Source organism: Gekko japonicus, unplaced genomic scaffold (genome assembly GCF_001447785.1).
Source record: "Gekko japonicus isolate JY-2015 unplaced genomic scaffold, Gekko_japonicus_V1.1 scaffold4, whole genome shotgun sequence".
NCBI classification, from domain to species: domain Eukaryota; kingdom Metazoa; phylum Chordata; class Lepidosauria; order Squamata; family Gekkonidae; genus Gekko; species Gekko japonicus.
This window is the reverse complement of record NW_015165234.1, coordinates 3,868,079-3,890,426: the sequence shown is the minus strand read 5'-3', so window position 1 is coordinate 3,890,426 and position 22,348 is coordinate 3,868,079. Positions and strand designations below refer to the sequence as shown.

Below are 22,348 nucleotides of genomic sequence, written 5' to 3'. Positions count from 1 at the left end.
TCGATGTTCCCGAAACGGGAGGACAAGTGTCCGCAGCCAGGGTGGACATCGAGGCGTGTCCGGACGTGTCCAACGGTGAAGAGGACTGTGGAGATAGTGCCTTCTCCATCAAAGCCAAGTGCAGACGAGCTGCCCTGTTTTTTCTCGTCTGGTTCGAAAACTTCTGGCAATGTCCGCACTTAGAAACACAGTGCGACTCCCCTAAACAGATGAGGCAAAGCGAATGCCCGTCGGTGGGGGATATTTTAAGGCCGCAAGTCTTACACCGTTTGAAACAACCCCACCGCGGGGCCATAGGCCAGCGGAGGGGAAACGTAAAGACGAAAAACAAACACACCGAAGAAAAATTTGCTAACTACAAAAATAAAGAAAAGGAAACTAACTAAACGCAAGTTTAGCAGAAAAAGTTTGGTACTTAACAGACCGAAGCAGAAGGCGTCCTACCAGTGCGGCGGTCAGAAAACTGGCGGGATCTGCGTGCCCCTCCTTGGTCATGCGCAGTGGAGCCGGTGCGTGACCTGGGAGAGGCGCGAAAATCCCTTTTTGCTAGCTACCGGTACCGAGAAGGTCAGCGCAGGCGCAGTATATCCCAAGGGTGTGATGCACAGAGACCACGAAGAAGATCAGTGCATTCCCTCTTTATTCTTTTATGGTTCTCTGCAGCCCATTTTGCCCCAACCACATGCATAAGCAGGTGCTTTTGGGCTTCATCAGAACTATGATATAACTTCGGAAACTAAACATAAACACCCCCATCCAGACAAATAATTGATGAAATACTGCATTATATTGGGAGCTAGTTCATGCATTGGCCCAACAACAGACACTGTACATTAAGCAGAAAATGACCCACAATCCCCACGCCCTGCATGAGTACTTTGTACCATCAGGTGTGTACATGCCTGTCTGATCTATTTACCAGGCTTTGTAACAGAAAGGCCATACATGCCCAATCCTATACCACACTCACACATGTAGTGTGGAGGTAAAAGGAATGTGAGTCTAACACTTGTTCTGCTGGGCCAGTATGTTAACCAGTGCTGTAGCAGTCAGAATTTATGATCACACACCATGCAATATTCACAATAAAAAATACCTGCTGGTGAAGGAGACGGAGATACATCAGGAACAGAATCAACCCGGAGGACAGGAGCTGAAGAAGGCTGTTGCTGATAGTACATCTGAATAGGGAGTGGTATAGCCCTCCTTTTTACTCCTACCACATGAATATGTGCCTGCCCATTGTTATGTGGATCCTCTACTCTCTTCACTGAATGATTTGGAAAGACAGTTCTGTTAAAGACAAGCAAATACATATTATTGGCAGCAACAACATACCAATTCTAGACTTCTAACACCAGCTTCTTATCACCATCAACATATCTAATTTTCAACATGATCCCATTTATGGATACTTAAATGGACATATGAACAGACAAGTCTGATCTTTCTACATAATCTTTCTGCTATGTCCTTCCAGTTTGCTCTTGCTCCCCTCCCTCCTACTAGGAATAGAGGAGAGGAAGATATGGGGGTTGCCAGGAGGAGAAGAAGGAGATACAAGGAAAAATTATGTGACAAAAGTCTATGTGGGTTCCCCACTTGTTATATTTAATTTTGAACATGGCCAAAAGTGTAGCTTAATAATGCCATATACAGAGGTGAGGCACATTTCTACAGAATTGAGGGGAGCCCCCAGATTTGCAGAAAAATACAAGTAGTTAGAGAGAGAGAGGGGGGGGAAGGAGAGAGAGGAAGGAGAGAGAGGAAGGAGAGAGAGAGAGGAAGGAGGGAGAGAGAGAGAGAGAGAGGAAGGAGAGAGGGGGGGGGGGGAGAGAGGGGGGGCAATCCCAACAGTTGGGAGACGAACACTAAGTGGTAAGTGGGGCAATGCAGAGAAAAGTCTAGGAAGATAAACACAGAGTGCAGAAGACTTGGGGAGGGAGCCTGGAAACAAGAAACAGAAATGAAAAATGGGGTGGGTAGAGAAAGGCTGCAAAGAAAGAAACCATAGAAAGACACATGGGGGGCCTAGAAAAAAAGAGGGAGAAGGAAGGGGTAAAAAAAAGGAGGAGCAAAGCCTAGGGGAAAAGAGAGGGGGGGAGGAAGGGAGGGGGACAGCAAAGAGAGAAAGAGTGGGCAAATGCAGGGAGCACCACAGGATTAGGATGGAAAGAAAGAGAAAGGGAGGGAGCTATCCTGAGCAACATGGCCCATTCAAGTTTCATGGATGTCCAGCTTGTATGATCTAAATATTGTTGTAACCTTTATCCATTAAGGATGCTACTTCTGGAGGCAATGGTTGGATGTCTCAATGTCCTGTCAAAAAGGAGGGTTTTGAAAATGGTGATTATATCAGTTATTCCCAGAAAAGGATGCTGAGTCCAGTAACTTTTAGCTTACATGTCAGCATCACAAAAGTATGGGCATGGGCAAAAAACTGGTATAGAACAGTTACGAGAGGAGGGCAGCAGTGTACATGAGAATGGTGAGAGTAAGACAATAAACTGGAAGCAAAACAGTGATGACCCCTGGTATAGTGTCTGATTAGGACCTGGGAGAACCTGGTTTAGAACATAAGAACATAAGAGACGCCAAGGCTGGATCAGGCCAAAGGCCCATCCAGTCCAACACTCTGTCACACAGTGGCCAAAAATACCAGGTGCCATCAGGAGGTCCAGCAGTGGGGCCAGGACATCAGAAGCCCTCCCACTGTTGACCCCCCCCCCAAGCACCAAGAAGACAGAGCATCACTTGCCCCAGGGCCCCTAACTATACCTTGTGGCTAATAGCCACTGATGGACCTCTGCTCCATATGCTTATCTAATTCGTTCTTGAAGCCATCCATGCTTGTAGCCACCACCTCCTGTGGCAGTGAATTCCATGTGTTAATCACTCTTTGGGTGAAGAAGTACTTCCTTTTATCCATTGTAACCCGACCGCTCAGCAATTTCATGGAGTGCCCACGAGTTCTTGTATTGTGAGAAAGGGAGAAAAGTACCTCTTTCTCTACCTGCTTAATCCCATGCATAATCTTATAAAACTCAATCATGTCACCCCTCAGTCGTCATTTCTCCAAGCTAAAGAGCCCTAGGCGCTTTAACCTTTCCTCATAGGGAAAGTGTTCCTTTTATCATTCAAGTTGCCCTTTTCTGCACTTATTCCAAAGCTATAATATTCTTTTTAAGGTGTGGTGACCAGAACTACACACAGTATTCCAAATGAGGTCGCACCATTGATTTATATAGGGGCATTATGATATTGGCTGATCTGTTTTCAATACCCTTCCTAATAATCCCCAGCATAGCATTGGCCTTTTTTATTGCAGTCACACACTGTCTCGACATTTTCAGTGAGTTATCTACTACAACTCCAAGATCTCTCTCTTGATCAGTCTCTGCCAGTTCAGACCCCATCAACGTGTATTTATAGTTAGGATTTTTGGCTCCAATGTGCATCACCTTGCACTTGGCCACATTGAACCCCATTTGCCATGTTGACGCCCACTCGCCCAAAATTGACAGATCCCTTTGGAGTGCCTCACAATCCTCACTGGTTTTCACCACCCTGAACAACTTTGTATCATCCGCAAATTTAGCCACTTCACTGCTTACTCCCAACTCCAAATCATTAATGAACAAGTTAAAAAGCAGTGGACCAAGTACTGATCCCTGCGGTACCCCACTGCTTACCCCCCTCCACTGAGAGAACTGCCCATTTATACTCACTCTCTGTTTTCTATGAATTAGCCAGTTTTTGATCCATAAAAGGACTTGTCCTTCTATCCCATGATTTTTGAGCTTACTTAGGAGCCTTTGATGAGGAACTTTATCAAAAGCTTTCTGGAAGTCAAGGTAAACAATATCTATTGGATCCCCCTTGTCCACATGTTTGTTCACCCCCTCAAAGAACACTAACAGGTTAGTGAGACAAGATCTTCCCTTACAGAACCCATGTTGAGTCTGCCTCAATAGGTTTTGTTCATCTATGTGCCTACTAATTCTTTCCTTAATAATGGTTTCCACCAATTTACCCGGTATCGACGTCAGACTGACTGGCCTGTAATTTCCCGGATCTCCTCTGGAACCCTTTTTAAAGATGGGAGTGACATTAGCTACCTTCCAGTCCTCAAGAATGGAGGCAGATTTGAATCCCCACTCTGCCTTGGAAGCTCTTGGGCTTGACAGACTCTCTCATTCTACCCAATCTTACAAGGCTGTTGTTGTGAAGACAGAATGGAGCAGGAGAAAGCAATGTCATAAGCTGCTTTGGGTCCCCATTGGGAAGAAAACTGGGGTGTAATTAATTAAATCTATGGGCCCATTAACTTTGCTCAGATATTTTTGAAACTGAGATTAGGGCAATGAATAAATTCGATTTTTTAATATGAACTATCTCCAAAAAGAAACAGAGTATGTATAAATGGTTTTATGCTGCACTACAGAATTTTATTATTGCTATTTAAGGACAAAATCTAAGGGCTTCAAGGATAAAAAGCACTTTATACAAATGTAGCCCATTTTAGATGTCTCAGCAAAATAAGATGTTTGCATCATAGGGCTGCCTTAAATTTACAGGCTCAAAGGAAGCACTTGCACACTGTTGGCTAAAAAGAGATTGTTTTATTTATCAGAAGATAGAAAGGAAAAGCACAAAACAGAAACTTATACTGAATGTTCATATAGCCCTTGAAAAAAGAAATAAACAAGAAAATGACATATTAACAAAAGTTTTATGTCTAAATCATACACACAGTATACTTTCCCCTTAAGTCTGAAGCTGGCAATCAGTATAAACTGCAGAACCATACATAATCCCATGATGTATCTTATTGCAGAACTAAGTTTTATCTTACCGAAGACATTTATAAAATCCAGTTGATGTTAGAATTCCACCTCGTGCTAATTTGCTGCAGGTGGAGAGGTATTCAGAGTACATTTCAGCTCGGGAGACTGAACAATCTGGATTCACCTCAAAATGGGCATTCAACCTAATAAGAGAAACGGGTAACACTAAATAAACAAGATTTTAATGTTGACTACTTGCAACTATTTTTAGCTCTAGAACCTTAACTCGATGAGCCATTTAGACTATCATGAAATCCCTGAACACCACAATGGATTCTGGATGCATTCTAGGGTGCAGTCTCAGTTTACGTGTGGCACTAGCTAAGCCTCCTGGGTCATGCCATTGTATTGTACAAAAGGTCCTCCCTATAGCTCCAATACTACTTTAGAAGGGTTCTGAGTCAAACGGGTAGAATGTTCAGCAAACAGTATTGATGGCTGTGCCTATACCACCACTTGGGTAAGAATATACAAATTTCTTATTAATTCAGAGTAATTATGTATATTGTATCCTAAATTAACCATGACTGTAACTCAGGATAGTACAGAGTTGATTCAATGTGCTATAGGTTGAGATTAAGTATTTCACATAAAGGTGAACTGACAAAAATACTGATTTAATCTATGATTCATCAATATAAATATTTGCAAACCGGCCTTTATTAGAAAACTTACAGATGACTACTGAATAATGTACAAATCTGGTTAACCTAACACAATGCCTGAAAATGTTTATGTTCAAGAAAGCATTCAGGCACTGAATGGAACTCATTTGAACAGAAAGGAACAACATTTCATTTCCCTCTTAGAGCATGGTGAAAATGAAAACCCGTGTTGTGAACATAGGATTTAATCCTTTTTGCTCTCACTAAAATGGTGTAATTAAAATGCAAAGGAATGTCACCAAGCTGCTCTTGAGAACAGAATCAAGTATTATGAACAAGAATATTAAAACAGAGGACTTAAATAAGTTTCTCTGCCAGGACTGTATCCTAGATCCATACTTTTATATGAAAGTTAAGCAAAATGATAAAAGCTGATGAATAATTCTCAACTATACAGTGAATGTTCAAATTAACTGTATAATATTTCTCCAAAACAAAGTTTTAACATTTTTGCTTTTGTAAGGAACAAAACAAACCAGATGATTATGTGGGAGATATGGAGACATTAATCCTTCACCAATTAAATGTTTTAATAGAATTATGTGCTTACCATTGGCATGCAAATTTTTCACTGTCTATTTCTACTATCCCTGGTGGTGGAGCAACATGTTGTGCTGCTCTTGATGCTATGGAAAAGAAATACAAATCAGGGATCAAGGATTTTAGCAACGTATGTTTTCAAAAAAATTTTCTTATAGTACAGTGGTCTACAAATACCTGTAAGTCTCATCAATTCTTTCTGAAAGACTGAGGAAGTTATTGAATTCTGAATTCCACTTATCAGCAAAAGCACCTGAAGCCTCTTGGCAACAAGCTTGGAAAGTAAGTTTACTTTGGTTGTTATTGACTCTAGTTAAATATGGAAATGCCACAGATAGTAGGAATCCTTCATTCCATTACAAACTTAAGAACAAGGTTTGTTCTTATGCAGAGGAATCTGCACAGAGCTCAATTAAGCTCCCTCCTCTTGTGTACAGACACTGTGGTGCCTAATCCATGATTGCAACAGGAGAGCTGTGCACATTAGCCTCATCCAGCCCTCCCTTTCACCCATATACTAGTCTCCGAATTCCTGTTCCCATACCAAGGAGAGCAGAACTGGCACATTTTCTTGCCCCCTTCACAATTCATGTATTGATCTAAGGGAACATCACATCACTTTACTCAGTTGCTGTCAGCTGCTATGGCTTTCATTAGGCACACAGGCCATGAAGAAGAAACTAATTTTCTTTTACATATTGAAAGATCCCAATTACGCATAACCAAAAAAGGAACCGATATATATGCTTACAATGCTCTCAAAATTAAAGTATGCATACTCTGGGGGTTGTTTGCTCTTTCTGTCTTGTGTGTAGTAAGAATCCACACTGAGTAAGTTCATGCAAAGTGAACTAGCTAAATATTAAGATTTCACAGTTAAGTCTTCTACTGCTATTATGAGACTATGAACACAAATATCTCAGAAAAACAGCAAAGGTAAGAAGAAAGGGACTGAATAACCAGTAGCAGGCAATATTTTTTTCATGTTTATTCAATGGTTAGGAGTTACCACAAAGATCTTAAAAAGTCTGCAAATTTTATTTAAAAGGCTAAATAACTAGAACATAGTTTTGAAGTCACTTTCTCTATTGAGTATTGGAGACAGATGACTCTTGAAAAAGTAGTTTTGGGGATCAACATTTCCCCCCTCTGCTTGTGGTTCTTAAGGCAACACTTATATGGAAAGAGATGCTTCACAGAACATATCCAAATATTTGGCTACCACTACTACTGAAGTATGGAGAAGGTTCAATGTATTTCCGTATGCCATTTGGTGTTAAACAGCAAAAGACACCGATTATAACATGCTGTATTAAAATCTATTTTCTTTGAGCAATACTAACCTGGGGGAGCAGGTACATGTGCCTGTGCAGGGACTTGCTCCACTGCTTGTGGTCTAATTTCAGATAGCACTTGGTGGCTGGTACTTTGATGTTCAACAAGTTTGACTGCACTGAGTGCATCAGGTCCAAACATCTGGATGTCCATTGAGACCAGACACACTAATGTATCTGAAATGTTAATAGTCAATTATAAGTATATAACAAAGATGTAAACATTCACTAAAGTTTCATATGTAATGGTATCAAAAGTAATTTTTCTATTACTTATTTTTGGCATAATAAGGCAAAGTCATGAATCTGATTAATAAAGGATCCCGAGACCAGCATTGCTGTACTTTATCTGTTCTTCAAAAGAGATTCAGTGATGTAAAGCTAGAGCAAGAACTATTTATTTATGTACCAAACAGTTCAGCCCACTGATCTCCATGAAATGCTGCTCCTGGGGAATATGGGACCCTGAAGAATGTCATGAGGAGGTCTGCAGCAGAAAGGGGAGTCAGCAGAAATGATAAGTTAGTCTAGATCCAACCCATCACACATCACTCTCCTTTTATAACAACTTAAATACTAAGACAAGAAGAATGCAAATGTACAGGTTCCTTATGCAGGTTACTATGACTTCTCACTTATATCATATTTTGCATTTTAAGTTCTTTACAGTATTGGTTCTGTTCATGCTTAGGAGGAAATGATGTGAAATTGCTCACTATGGGCTGGAACCAGACAACTGCAAGAAGAGTTCTACTCATGGAAAGGATATTATTTATTTATTTATTTAAACATTTATACCCTGCTTTTCCTCATAGTTCAAGGTGGTTTACAGTAACAGTTTTAAACATTTTCAGTTAAAACCAGAATAAAATAACAACCCCCAAATATCTCCCTCCCTCCCCCATTTAAAACATACCTGCTATTCAAACCCCTCAAAGTTTCTTTCTTTTTTTAAGAGTCCTGGGCAAACAAGCAATCCTTGCAGCACCTCCTGAACATCTCCAAGATGGGTGCTCCCCTCACACCTTCAGGGAGCCCATTCCACAAAAGGTCCGGACCTAGTCAATACCAGATGGATCACCCTAAGTGGTGGGATAGCTCACTGATGGCTGACTGTAGATCATAACTGGTGCACGGGGACATACGGAAGGAGGCAGTCCTTCAACTATGTGGGTCACAGGCAATGAAGGGCTTTAAAAGTCATAATCAGCACCCTGAATTGAAATCAGAAACAGACTAGCAGCCAATGTAGCTGCTTCAAAATGGGCAACATATGTTTCTAGCAGCTAGCCCCTGACAATAGTCAGGCTGCTGCATTCTGGACCAATTGTAATTTTGGGGTTGTCTTCAAGGGCTGCCCTACATAGAGCACATTGCAGTAATGCAACCCTGGGGTTACAGAAGCATGGATCAGCATGGCGAGACTGACTGAGGCTGCAGTCACACATGCTAAATAATCCACTTTCATGCAGCTGATAGAAGGGTACTCCTGGCCATCATACCAACCTGCTTTTCAAAGACCAAGGCAAGGCTCATGAACACCAAGCTCTTAACCTGCTCTGAAAACCTTACTCTCCTGTGCACTCTAAAAAGCCAGGTCTGAGGTTCAGAGGATATTTTAGAATATTGGGCAACACACCAGTTGTATGCTGTAAGAAAGCTTCAAAGTGCATAGAGTAGACACTCCCCTTCCCACTGCCGACCCAATGCTGTATCACATTGGGTTCCTAAGGGTCTCTTGTCTCTAAAGTGTAGCTTCTAAAGAAAGGGCTTTCTGCAGGGAGCTGCAAAAAGAAGGGGAAGTTCCCAAAAATTCCTTCCCCGGATCTAGCCCTAGAAAACCAATTTTACAAATGGGAAATTGAAGCTGAGAGACAGTGGCTTGGACATGGTCACATGCGTATAAGAAGTCAAAAGCATGAGAGGGATTTGGTCCTCCTAAATAAAAGCCCAACTCTCTACCATCTGGACCACACAGCAGCAATTTTCTCAGTTTCATATTACTTCTGCATCCTAGCCCATGACACTGTTAGCATATTTAAATTTCTCACTCACCTATGCTTTTGTCAACTTTAGCTATTTTTGTGCAGGCCACTTCCCCCATTTCAGTGAGCATGTAGAGCACCTCAAGAGCAGATATTACAAGAAGTACATCAGGCAAAGTGAGATGACAAATGATTTCCTTGTAGGATTCCTGATCTACGTATTCACAAATTAAGACACCATTGTCCTCAGCTTTACAAAGATTTCCCAAGATTTCCATGCCTGAAACATAAACAGAATATTTAAGAGACAAAAAGAAAATATTATCTAGCCATTCAAACGAAAATAAATAACTACATAAGAGCTTACCCCTCATTTTTAAGAACCTATCCCTCGACATTAGGCATTTTGTAACGGTATGAAACATTAGATGAGTTGTTTTGAAATCGACAGGATCCAACAGAAGCTGAAGAGAAAAAAATCAAATGTTTACTTGATTTCTATATTTATAATGTAATCATTCACATCATAAAATTATAATTACTGGAATTATTTAAAAATCCCATTCCATATTCAAATACTACACATTGTTTGGAATATGATTTCATTACTAATAACACTGAATTACTATTCATTTAACTGACATAACCATTGTTGAATTCAGTGTCGCACATGAACTTTCAAAGCAAAAGTATCTCACAGTCTGGTCCAATATATATTTATTCAACAACTCACTTCCAAGAAAGAAATGTACAGGACTGAAATCTATAACTATTTATGTTTAGCATTTTAGCTCTGGATGACACAAGCTGTGGCTATTAGTGGAAGATCCACCTGTACTTCTTTAAGATCCCAAGGGAAATAAGCATTAAATGGACAATTCCAGAATTTGAGGAAATTACCTTTATCCTCTGAACAGAAATAGCTGGGTGCAGTGCCCTTTTCAAATGCACCACAAAGGCAGTATGGGACAGCCACATAATTTTTCATCGCATTAAGAGCTAAGTGCATAATGGGAGCAAGCTTGCAGAATAGTAGTTAATCCTGAATGGTCTCTGATTCCCGCTATCATCAATGTGCAGCTTTTGATTTTAGCAAAAGGTATTATAAGCTGGGGGCCTGCTAGGAATCACAGGAGGGAAAAACACTTTTAAAATCCTCACCTATTCCCTACAATATCTCCGGCAAGGATTCTACAGGTTTTCAAAGGCCTTAGCAGGCTAATTTCCCCCTCACCTTCCTTTTCCATCACTCAACATTCTGTGCTCCTGAAGCATATTCAGTATTTATCAGGTTTATCAATACAAGGCTTACCCCATCCCCCACCTTTTAATTTACAAAATCGTTATTCTGCATGCCTGGAGTGATCCCAAATACATAGAGACTCATTTTGCTGCTCCTGAAATTGGCATGGAAGTTAGTTACTTTACTATTTGCTACAGTAATTTTTTAAAAATATTTTTGCATGTGTGCGTGCGTGCCCATGCCAGGAAGTCATAGCAACCTCTGGCGACTCCTACTGGGGCATGGAGGACATTCAGAGAAGTGGCTTCATAGTTTGCCTCTGCCTCCTGGCCCTGGTATTCTTTGGAGGTTTCCCATTCAAATACTTGCCAGGGTCACCCTGCTTAGCTTAAAAGATATGACGAGATTGGGCTTGCCTGGGTTATCCAGGTCAGGGCGCTACAGTAATGTTTTTAAAAAGACATTGCCTGAATGTAGTTAAGAGCATGAGCATACATTTAATTTATACCTTGGGAATGATCTCAGACAGGTATCTTTCCCCCTTTTTTTCCTTCCTGACCAAATACAGTATTTTTGGTATGGTTAGATGAATCTTAAAATCCAATCCTAAACAGAACTACACCCTTCTAAGTTGAGTGGAATCAATGGTCTTAGAAGGGTATAACTTCTTAGAATTGCAAGGATGAATTAAAAATTCAAGTGTGTGTGTATACACACACACTTTATTTTGCTTACTTTAATTTTTAATTCATCCTTGCAACCAACAGGGGTATTCAATGCCATCCTCAAGAAAGCACACAAGTACAGATCATGAAAGGCACTGCAACATAATGGATAGTGTTCAGAGAACAAAAACACCCATAAAAACATATTAGGATGAGACATCAATGAAGACGATCTTCCCTACCTTCCCAGCAACTCCCTGTGCCCCCCAAAAACTGCTGCTGAAACAGTGTCCTGAGCAATATGCCAGAAAGCATGAAGAGCTGTAGGAATAGGAAGGAAATGGGCGAGAGCCCTCCCCTAACACAAGAACAGCAACCTCAATGCTCAGCAATGGCTTGGGGTGGGGCACACAGGCTGCTAAGGAAGATCTACTTCCACCAACTCATTCCCTTCTGGAAGTTTGGATCAACCCATTGTCATTGAACACTTTGAAGAGATATTTTAAAATCCAAGATATCCTGGGGAAAACCCCTACATTTCCTCGTTTGCTTTTCCCATGATAATTCCCTGATTTTAAAACCCAAGCTCATGCCAGTTTAGAGGTTTAGGAAGGTAGTATCTTTCACATTTGTTTCTTACCTCTGCTGCAATGTTTCCTAACGTGTCAAGCCCCAACTGTCTTAAAGAAATAAAATGACTGTGAGCAGAGAGTAACAGGAAACGAAGACAAGTACGATTAGCTGCCAACAGCTTAACATTCCCCTCCTCAAAGGAAAGATTTCGTAAAATCACTGCAATCTGGAGAACCCGCTGTCCTTCAATATCATTAATGCCCAACTTGCGTGGTGGATGAAATAAAGACTCCCATATCCAGTCTTCTGATTGAGTGTCTATAAAAGATAAAGTGTTCAACTTTAATCATTTTTGCTTTAGATATACCAGATACAATCAAATGCTTATTCAAGATAACTCACCTTGAGATTTGTTTCTGTCAGCAATAAGGTCACGTACTTCATTATCTTCAACAATATCCTTCCAAAACTAAACATAATTAGAAACATACATATTGATTTTCTAAAAAATTTCCTCTAACAAAGTATTTTTCACAACTGAAAAATCCACTGGGCAGTAATGGGAGTGTCATTTACAATATCTTAGTTATACAGCAAAAGACATGGCATTAAAGATAGAATGCATTTTGATGAGCAGCTAAAGGTTCCTCATCCTTAATAGCAGCAAGGCTACAGAAATTTTTAGCAGTTGTGCAGTTAACAGAATTGTGCACTTCCCAAACTACTCTGTTCTGTGCCCTTTTCACTTAAAACTGCATCCTGCTTTTGAGCCAAGATGTTGGCACTCCTAGCTCTTGACTATTCTCTTTAATATTTTCTGCCCAACGTAACAATGCTATTTTATTTCATTACAACCATACACTCAAAATCATTAAATGTTTTAAGAAGTGTTGTCCCATTGACACCAACATTCAAAACATTTTCCTTCCATTTTCAAATGGAGTCTGCATTCATTGTCTCTGATCCACAAACTCCTTCAGCTATAAGAGGAGCCTTGCTAGAAAGGAAGAAGGCTTGTTCTACGAGAGGGAGACATCTCACTTAACAGAAGTGAATAGCTGGAACCAGTTCAGTATCACTGCAAGTATCATGGCAAGAAAATGGTACTGATTCACACTTGGTACGAAGGGAAAGAAGCAACCCCCCCCCCAATTTTAAGCCCTCTTCCATTAATTTAAAAATCAAGGGTAAGTAAGGATATATAGCAAAACAATTGAAATGGCCATGAGCCATAAACTCTTTATTACTTATAAAAAATATAGCAGTGGAAATAATACTTCTACAATCAGCTTAGTATGTTCCCTTATTTAAACCTAACTGCTATATAACTTGCAGGATCACTCCATCAATTAACAGAAGGAAAACAATGATTTACACCATACAGATATTTTTAGACTCAGTGATACCAACTGGTAGTCTTGAAATACCTTTTCGCTTGTACCATGATGCTACATACAATGTAACACTTAGAAAAAGAACTTTGGAATGCATCTAAGCTTCTTTTTAAAAAAGAATAACACTTTAACCGCACTGTTCAAGTTTAAGACTAAGCAACCACATGTATACCTCAGACACAATGATCTGAACTGATGTAATCAACCAAACAAATTATAATTTGGTACCCTTCCACATGCACATCTAGGTAACAATCTGTGGCCTTCCTGACAACCCTAAACAATATGGGGAACCAATTGTTCCAAAGCGCACAATGAAGCCCATCCCATACCATTCCCCCTGTCTCCCAATAACCTTGGCATGCCAGGTTATATTCCCATTCATCCTTCACCTCACTGAGCTTGTGTTCCTCAGGTAAACAGAAGGGGAGGGATGGACAGAGGTGTGGGATATTTAGACTGACTTCCCATTCTCCTGAATAATCCTGTATGGAGAGTAATGAGATCTTTGTTCTAACACATCTCCTTGGACTGTTTGCTCTTTTGACTACAGTATGTTTTCATCTGCACTTCTTGCTGTATCATAATACAGACATTTCCTAAAATGCCAGGTCTTATGGAATCCCACTGTACTGACTCCTGCTTCTGTTTCCTTTTATTTGTGTCTCTGTGTATATGTGCATGTGTCTGTGTTTTAACACTTCGTACATCTGATGAAGAGGGTTCCATCTCACAAAAAATATGCTAGTCTTATAGCACCATTCAAATCTTCTTGCTCTTTCAGCTACAGTGCAATAATATGACTACTCCTCTGGAGCTGGTCAGCTGAAAGTGGTTTTATGCTGACATTACTATAAGCATTTAAGAAAATGTGTTTCCACCCACACCTCATTTCAGTACACCAGTATTTCCAAGACAAATCACAGGAAAATTATTGGTGACAAATACAGTTTGTTATTAACAGTGCATCTCTATTCTTCTATTTATATTTAATTCTTATTTTATCACTTTTGACTTGCTCCTTCTGTGAAAATGATTTATTACAAATTATCAATAGCTGATTGCCTGACAAGTTTAGCAAATAATGATATATGGAAAATTTGTCTTAGTTTTACTATTCCTCTACCAGTTAAATTAAACCGGAATTATACAAGCAGACCAAATTTGTTTCATTATCCTTATTCTCTAAAGACTGGTTAGGGAAATGTTTGTTAAATTTTGCACTGATTCCATAAAGCCATCACCATATATAACACAACCAATCTGTGCTACATATCATAATTAATCAATTTTTTTGTAAAATGTAAACTAATGAACAATTCTCCCACACAAAACAGAAGCTTTAGCTCATCTTGTTTTGCTGGTCTATTCATATAGCAGATTCTGCCCTCTAGTGGGCAAATCTCATCAACAAGGCTAGTTGAAACATTCATTCTTTAGAAACAGGTTACAGGGCTCATAATACATTTGTATTTATCACAAGCAAAGATCAAAATCTTACACACGAATTTCAGTTTTTCAGCATTAGTGTGCAGCATTGCAATCTGAATGTACAATTAACAGTACACAACTGCTTACCATGAACACTGGATCTGTCAAGAAAAAAAGGCTGATTTCTATGAACAAGGTGGTCAGATGGAGCTCAGCTGAAGTTGTATATACAGGTGACAGCATTTTCTAGCTTTTATAATTGTAAATTGTATTGATGAGAACATAGGAGATTCTAAACCTTGCCAATACCTAGTAAACTGACTGTGTCCCTACAGACATTACCCATCCACTCAATTTTCACTTGTCTTAGTTTTCAAGCAGCACATTCCTTTGAAGAGTTATTCCAGCCTAAGCATGTTGAAATAAATGGACTTACTGGAGAAACTTGCAAAAGACTCTGCTGTTAACATTCTAATACTATTTGGCATTCTCTTTTACCAAGCCCCTTTACTCTAAAAGCTTTGGGGGCTCTCTGTGTATATATCAGTTTTGAGATTACTTTGTTTTAAGACAAAATATATTGTTGGGAAGCAAGTACAGTTCCAGTATACAGAAAACATTTCTTATAACCTTCTCTTTAAAAACAAACAAACAAGCTTTTAAGATTACCTTAACAAAATCTCTATCCGTTTTCTCCTTCCATTCTTCACCAAATACTGTAGAAAATGAACCTAAAGCTATGAGTTAAAAAGCATTAAAGTTACACTTAAAGACTGTCCATAAAGCATTGACAGAAAATTCAAACACCAAGTAATTTTACAGTATTGTAGCAAGCCAAGCTAAATGACTTCTCTGTTGTAGCAGCAGCATTACCGTACATTAGAAGAGGTAAAATTGTGCCGTTGTTGTTTTAGTTGTTATGAACTGTGCATTTTTTTACCTGGATCAGGATGCAACAGATTACGACAAGGATTGGAAAAGTGTCCTCTCTTTTCAAGAACAAATCCCTTACCTTGAGCAAATCACAATTCTAAGCCTAAATGGATCTGACTACAATTAACTAGAATTGTAGAAAATGGTTTCTTGTCAACCTTAAAAAATTATACATACACCATAAGATAAACAAATTTTTCAAAATCCCACAACAAAAGAAAAATTGATGCTGACAAAAGTGAAACTGTTATGAAAACTCTGATTTTGTGCTTAAACACATTATATAAAGAACACTTGAAGAAATTAGCTTTCTTTGCATAAAGTTGTTCATTTCTCTAATTTTGATATGAATACAATATTGGAGATAACAGTAGTTTCTTGCAATGAATTTATGTGACAGGTGAAAAGGTATGGGAAATTGATCAACAGATGGATGCGCAACAAGTAGGACATGGCTCTAACCCAGGGGGCCCTGACCTTTTTTGAACCTGTGGGCACATTTGGAATTCTAATACAGAGCAGTGAGTGCAACCACAACAGATGCCATGGGAGGGCACACAAAGAGGAAGCCCAAGTGCAGGGGAGAAGAGCAGTAATTTTTTAAAAATATATTGGTAAGAGTGAGTGGGAGAATAAAACCATCACTGAGGTGGCCACCACTGCCAAAATGACATTAATTAAATCTGCATGGTGAGTTAGATTTTCACCCGAATAATCAGATGTCCTGCTGATCAAGAGCCCTACCTGCTCCTACCCACTTTCTAAAAACACTTGGTGGGCACCAGAAAAGGTGTTGACGGGCGTCATGGTGTCCACAGATAGCACATTAAGGATCCCTGCTCTAAGCCATAAAGGGACAGATAGCCATGGGGCACAGAAATCCTAGGACATGTACACAAAAGAGTTGTTTAGGCACCTTGGTTTCTTCTCATTTTGAAAGGGGTATTGGAAAAACATCTACCAGAATGACTAAATTTAGCCTCTCTTGAGGCTAAGGAACAAAAATGAAAGGGGGAAATGCCCCAAAAGACAAGATTTTTAAAAAATGAAAGGAGAATGGTTCCTCAACAAAAACTGAAAAGGGTTGGGTTGTTTTAGAACAGGCCTAGGTCATGCAGAAGTTCTTCACAATATCTCCACTTTGACAGTCAAACAACTGAGCAGAAAGTGCAACTTTGCCATCTCTACCTAGTATTTTTAGAGGATGGAGCCAGCACCAAAAAGGAACCTTGGCACTTATCATGAGGGTTCCTTCTTTTTTATTAGGATTTTGTAATTTTTGTATTATGAAAGATAATGCAAAATAATACCTTAAACACACAGGAAAATACATCCTCAAAATTTGTGGAGATCTGGTATCCAGTGATTGAATACTTAACAGAAAATGGTGTCTTGCCCAATAACCCATATTTTAGCGAAATGATGTACTTTTGAAAATTGATTAAGTAATGCTGAACAGTTTAGAGATTGTTTGTTAAATAAGTACTGTTCATGAATAAAGACAACAGTTGATATGTCTAATGAAAATTTATATGAAAAACTTGTTATACCTGTAATCGGTTAACACTTTATGTACTGCTCATTGATATTGCTCCTTACTGTTATATGACTGTAAACTTTATTTGTTAAAATAAATGGTTTATTAAATAAAAATATGAGGGTTCCTTCTGTTCTGAGGAAGGGATGGCATCTTGACACGGGTGATTCCCATCTGTCATCAAGGAGGCAGGACTAAAGTTCTTCCAGATTTCCTGTCTCCTGGGCTGAGTTACCCACTTTCCTCAGTTCAGTAACTCTGAAAGCAGTATCTATACTAAAATACTAAATAAACTATTCAACATTTTAAGAACAGGAAAAGTGTTAGCACAGGAAATGAGAAGGTATTAACATGGAAAAAACAACTTATTATCCCCCTCCACCCATCACATCAGGGTGGGACAAGATGCCCTCCCTTCCTTAGAGCAGAAGACACCCTCATGGTAAGTGCTAATATTTCTTTTGTGCTCTGAGGGGGAGGGCATCATGACATGGAACATCCAAAAGCAGTTGTATCCCATGTCAGGTAGGTAAATCAGTCCACCTGCACCACTAGCTGTAATACTCTCCTTCTACAGGCTGCAGCGGCTAAGGCAAGAGTATTCATTTTTTAGGGTGCAACAAATGTCAACTGATGACCATATGGCTACTTTACAGATTTCCACAACAGAAGCTTCAGCATCCAATGCTGCATTAGTGGCAGCATTACAAGTGAAGTAAGCTGTAATTCTGGAGCTTGCTACCTTGGTAAGTGTGTGAAATGCACTGCCTCGAACATACAGCTGCTCCTAGACATTTTCTGTCCCTTGCTGAATGGGCTTCACTGAAGCAAAGAGAGTACATTTTACAAACTGATGCTGTTTGCCTGATGTCAATCGTTACGGCTTTGTGAAAATCTAGCGTGTGCCACTCCTTTTCTTTGAGGTGAGATGGTTTGGGGCAGAATGAAGACAATGATATTTACTGGGAGCAGTGGAAGGAAGTACTGACATTTGGATTGAATGATGGATCTACTTGTCCTTGTGAAAAATAGGCAGACCTTTCCTGGTAGATAGACTGCCTGATTCCAAAACTCCTCTGGCTGAAGTCACAGCTGTTAGAAACAGGACCTTCATTTTCAAACATTTTAGTGGAACTTCTCTCAAAAGTTCAAATGGAGGTTGAGTGAGCACTGAAAGAGCTGTATGTAGTTGCCAAGAAGGAAATCCATGGACAACAGGAGGACTGACATGGCCTACTCCTTCACAAAGCCTAATACCCGATTTCAGACCCCCATGACCCAAGTGCAGGACCTCCGTCTTTATTGGATTCAGTTTCAGTCTGCTCTGTTGTAGCCATCCAGACACAGCTTGCAATGCCCTGGCCAGGCATTCAGAGGTGGAGTCTGGGTGGCCATCCATTGGTAGAGAGCTGGGTGTCATCCGCGTGCTGGTGACAACCCAGGCCATACCTCCAAATAATCCAGCCAAGGGGGCCCATATAGATGTTGAATAACATTGGGAAGAGGATCACTCCCTGAAGCACCTCACATTTAATTAAGTGCCGCTGAGTCAACTCCCCCCCAACAGTGCCACTCTCTGTCCTCAATCTTGGAGATAGGAGGCCAGCCGCCGTAAGGCTAGTCCCTGTATCCCGCATTGGCGAGGCAGTGGGTCAACAGTTCATGGTTGACTGTACTGAACACCACTGACAGATCTAGAAGAATCAGCAGCGCCAAGCCTTCTCAATCTAGATGTCTCTGGAGGTCATCCATCAAGACGACCAATACCATCTCCATCCCATGAGCAGGGTGAAAGCCAGACTGGGAGGGATCCAGGATGTTAGCATCCTCCAAGAAAGCCTGGAGATGTGTCACCACTGCCTTCTCCACTACCTTAGAAATGGTAAGTTGGATACTGGGTGGTAGTTGTGAAAGACAGTAGGGTCCTAATATGATTTCTTTAGAAGGGGGTGGACCACTGCCTCCTTTAAGCTCCCTGGGAAGGTCCTCGTAGATAAGGGATAAGTTGATGATCTTCCTCAAGGGAGTCCCTACCACATTGCCACAAGCTTTAATTAGCCACGATGGGCAAGGATCCAGAGGGCAAGTGGTAGGTTTCATAGGTGCCAAGGTCTTGTCAACTGCATCCTGGGTGAGCAGACTGAGATGGTCCAGAACTGGACCCACAGATGGACAAGGGGATTCCAGTTCCCTTATTGTATCGTGGCAGGGAGGTCATGGTGGAGCATCAAGACTTTATCTGCAAAATGGCTCGCAAATGCCTCACAGCCAATCGTCATTTTCTTAGCATTTGGAATGCCCTGGGGCAAAGTAGTCAATAATCGAATTATTCTGAATAATTGGGCTGGGCGTGAGCCTGCAGACATGATGGAGGCTGCATAGAAATCCTTCTTATTGGCCTTCGCCATCTCATAGGTTTTCATAAACGACCTACAGAATGCTCTTGCAGCTTCATCTTGCAGCTTCACTGCCATCTTCTCTCTAGTCGTCTTAGCATCTGTTTCATCTGCCTCAACTCCAGGGAATACCATGGAGCCAGTTTGGAACGGGGTGAAGAGGGCATCGGGGAGCAATCCCATTGATGGCTTCGGAAAGACTGTTTTGCCTGTCTCCCACTAGCTCATCCAATGAGTTGCCGGGGGGAATCAAATCCCGCAGAGCTTCTGACTCTGTGGGCGAGCATAAATCGTGTCAGGCTTCTGTCTATAAATATGTGGGTTATGTTGGGCTTGAAGTATTGCTTGCCCTTGGCCACGTTGGATCACTGGGTCCACCACATGAGGCCTTGTCAAATTCCCTGATAATGGAGAAGAGCTACCAAGCCACACCAGGGAGTAGTTCTTCCTCCAGTTTTTAGAAGGACAAGGGAATCCCCTTCTTCCTTGGAAATGAAGCCATCCAAGGCTTTGTTGAGGAAGAAACTGAGGTACTGTATAAAATAAATGTCCTTACCTGGACAGATCAGGCTATTCCGGTCTCATCAGATCTCGGAAGCTAAGCAAGATCGGCCCTGTTCACTATTTGAAAGCGAGACCCAAGGAATACAAGGGTCGTGACCAATGTTGAGCCTCCAGTTCACACATATTTGTATGAGCTCAGGAAGGTGGCTCTAGAGCAAACTAACTTCTGCAGGAGCCAAATTGCTCGCTCACAACTTTAATGCCAGTTGCTCACAAAGTAGAATTTTTGCTCACATGACTCCACAGCTTAGAGGGAGCATTGGTCGTGACATAGAAGCAGGCAATGGCAAACCACCTCTGAACATCTCTTGCCTTGAAAACCCCATGGGGTTGCCATAAGTCAGCTGTGACTTGACAGCAAACCCCCCCCCCAAACCAGAAGAAATTAGAAGTAAACAGGTGAAGCAATAGGAATATTAGGTGCCTTCTGCTGAATTGTAGGAGCTGCTCAGCAAGGATGCTAGAGAAACCCAATGTCCTTGCCCTAACACGGACAGCCCAGGTAAGCCCAATCTCACCAGATCTCAGAAGCTAAGTAACTGGAAGGGGGACCTCCAAGGAATACCAAGGCTCAGGATGCAGAGGCAAGCAATCAAGCCATCTCTCTGAAACATTCAAACCCCAATAGGGGTAATCAGAAGTCATCATGACTTCCAGGCATGCAAACACCCCCCCCCCCCCAAAAAGAAGCCCGACCTCCTTAATAAGACAGGAAACAAACTGAGGAGAGAGGGTGACTTCACACAGGAGACAGGAAATCTGGAAAAATCTTGGTCCTGCTGATGGACAGAGGGGAATCACCCATGTCAAGATGCCCTCCCCCTCCAAGCAAGAAAATCCTTTTGTTAGCTCTAGATATTTCCCCAAATCAATTCTGCTTATACTTGCTTTCTCATCAGTGTGATACACTGAGACTAAAAAGAAGCCTTATATAAAACTGGAAATCTTATATACACCTGTTGGAAATTGCATTACATTCTTATCCTTATTCTAAAATCTGCAGACTAGACCTTTGGGCTGCAAAATGAAGATGCAATATGAAATATAGTTTAGGAAGCTGTGATAAAATTGTTTTAGCAAGTTTTATGTACTTTTGTCTTTTTGCAAACCACTTCCACAGTTTGCTTACTGTGGAGTAGAAGATAAATTATTAAAATAAATTAATCTTCTAAAATCTTCTTCTAGAGTGAAGATGGTGCTGCAGTTGATTGTCCTCCAAATATTACATGTACAAAGTGTAGTAGTTCTACTTGGACTTCATTGAAAGGTCAAGATAAAATTTAGTCTATCTCAGAGCAGATACTGGTATGAGGATATAATAGTACATATTTGACAATTATGCCGAGCATTTCAAGAGCACAACTTTTCTGTAACAGGGACTGTAAGGCGGAGATGTTCAGCCAGGCTTTTGGTTGAGGACACCAACGGTTTCCATTCTGGCTGGCACCCTCTCCTTGCTTTCCAGACTTGCTCTGTTCCTCTTCCCTCCCCCCACCCACAAAGTGGCTGACAGTCCGGAATGGGAACGATTGTGAAAGTTGCCATCTGAGTTTCTTAGATTTTTTGTATTAGTGCTGTTTATGTATTTTATTGTATGGTCTTTGATGTTTTTATTGAATGTGTACATCGCTCAGAACTCTGCAGTAGCAGGGACTGGGCAATTCAGACGTTTAATTAATAATAACAGTTCTCATTTATATTGAGACTAGGAGTAATGCTTGTTGTGGGAAGAAATACAACAGGATCCAGAAGGAAGCTCCAGATGAGTGTCCCAACTGTGGCTGGTGGGGCGGCAGAGGGAAGCGGAAAATGGAGGGAGGCAAGCCATGTTTCTTTCCTTCTGCTTAGCTATAAGGCAGGGCTGTCTCAAGTCATTTTGCTGCCCCAAGTGGGTAGAATGGGAGGACGGCCTCATGGTAACAGATAAGGTCCTCTACACCTCTGACTTATTTTTTGAGGGGGAGGGGGTGTTATGCAGTGGCAGCTAAGGTAGAAATGCACCTCCTCCTGTGCCATGTTTTCTGAGTTCCAAGGGTCTGGAAAGTAGTTTCATAGCTGATTACACGGTTGCCAACTCTGGGTTGGGAAATACCTGTAGATTTGAGGGGTAGAGCCTGGGGAGGGCAGGATTTTGGGTGGGGAGGGACCTCAGCAGGGTATAATGCCATAGAATCTACTGCCCAAAGCAGCCATTGTCTCCAAGAGAACTGATCTGGGTCATCTGGACATCAGTTTTAATAA

At 40.9% G+C, this 22,348-nt stretch overlaps 1 protein-coding gene across 1 annotated transcript in view; it reads right to left on the bottom strand.

Annotated features, from left to right (window-relative positions):
• The window catches only part of ARID2 (AT-rich interaction domain 2), a 164,179-nt gene that overhangs the window by 43,189 nt on the left and 98,642 nt on the right, over positions 1–22,348 (bottom strand). Inside the window, exons 6-14 of the mRNA XM_015409772.1 lie at positions 15,347–15,414; positions 12,255–12,321; positions 11,920–12,170; positions 9,739–9,835; positions 9,442–9,651; positions 7,396–7,563; positions 6,063–6,138; positions 4,856–4,990; positions 1,097–1,293 (exon numbers count right to left, since the gene is read on the bottom strand). Coding sequence (XP_015265258.1) covers positions 1,097–1,293; positions 4,856–4,990; positions 6,063–6,138; positions 7,396–7,563; positions 9,442–9,651; positions 9,739–9,835; positions 11,920–12,170; positions 12,255–12,321; positions 15,347–15,414 — 1,269 coding nt within the window. The remainder of the gene's footprint in view (positions 1–1,096; positions 1,294–4,855; positions 4,991–6,062; positions 6,139–7,395; positions 7,564–9,441; positions 9,652–9,738; positions 9,836–11,919; positions 12,171–12,254; positions 12,322–15,346; positions 15,415–22,348) is intronic.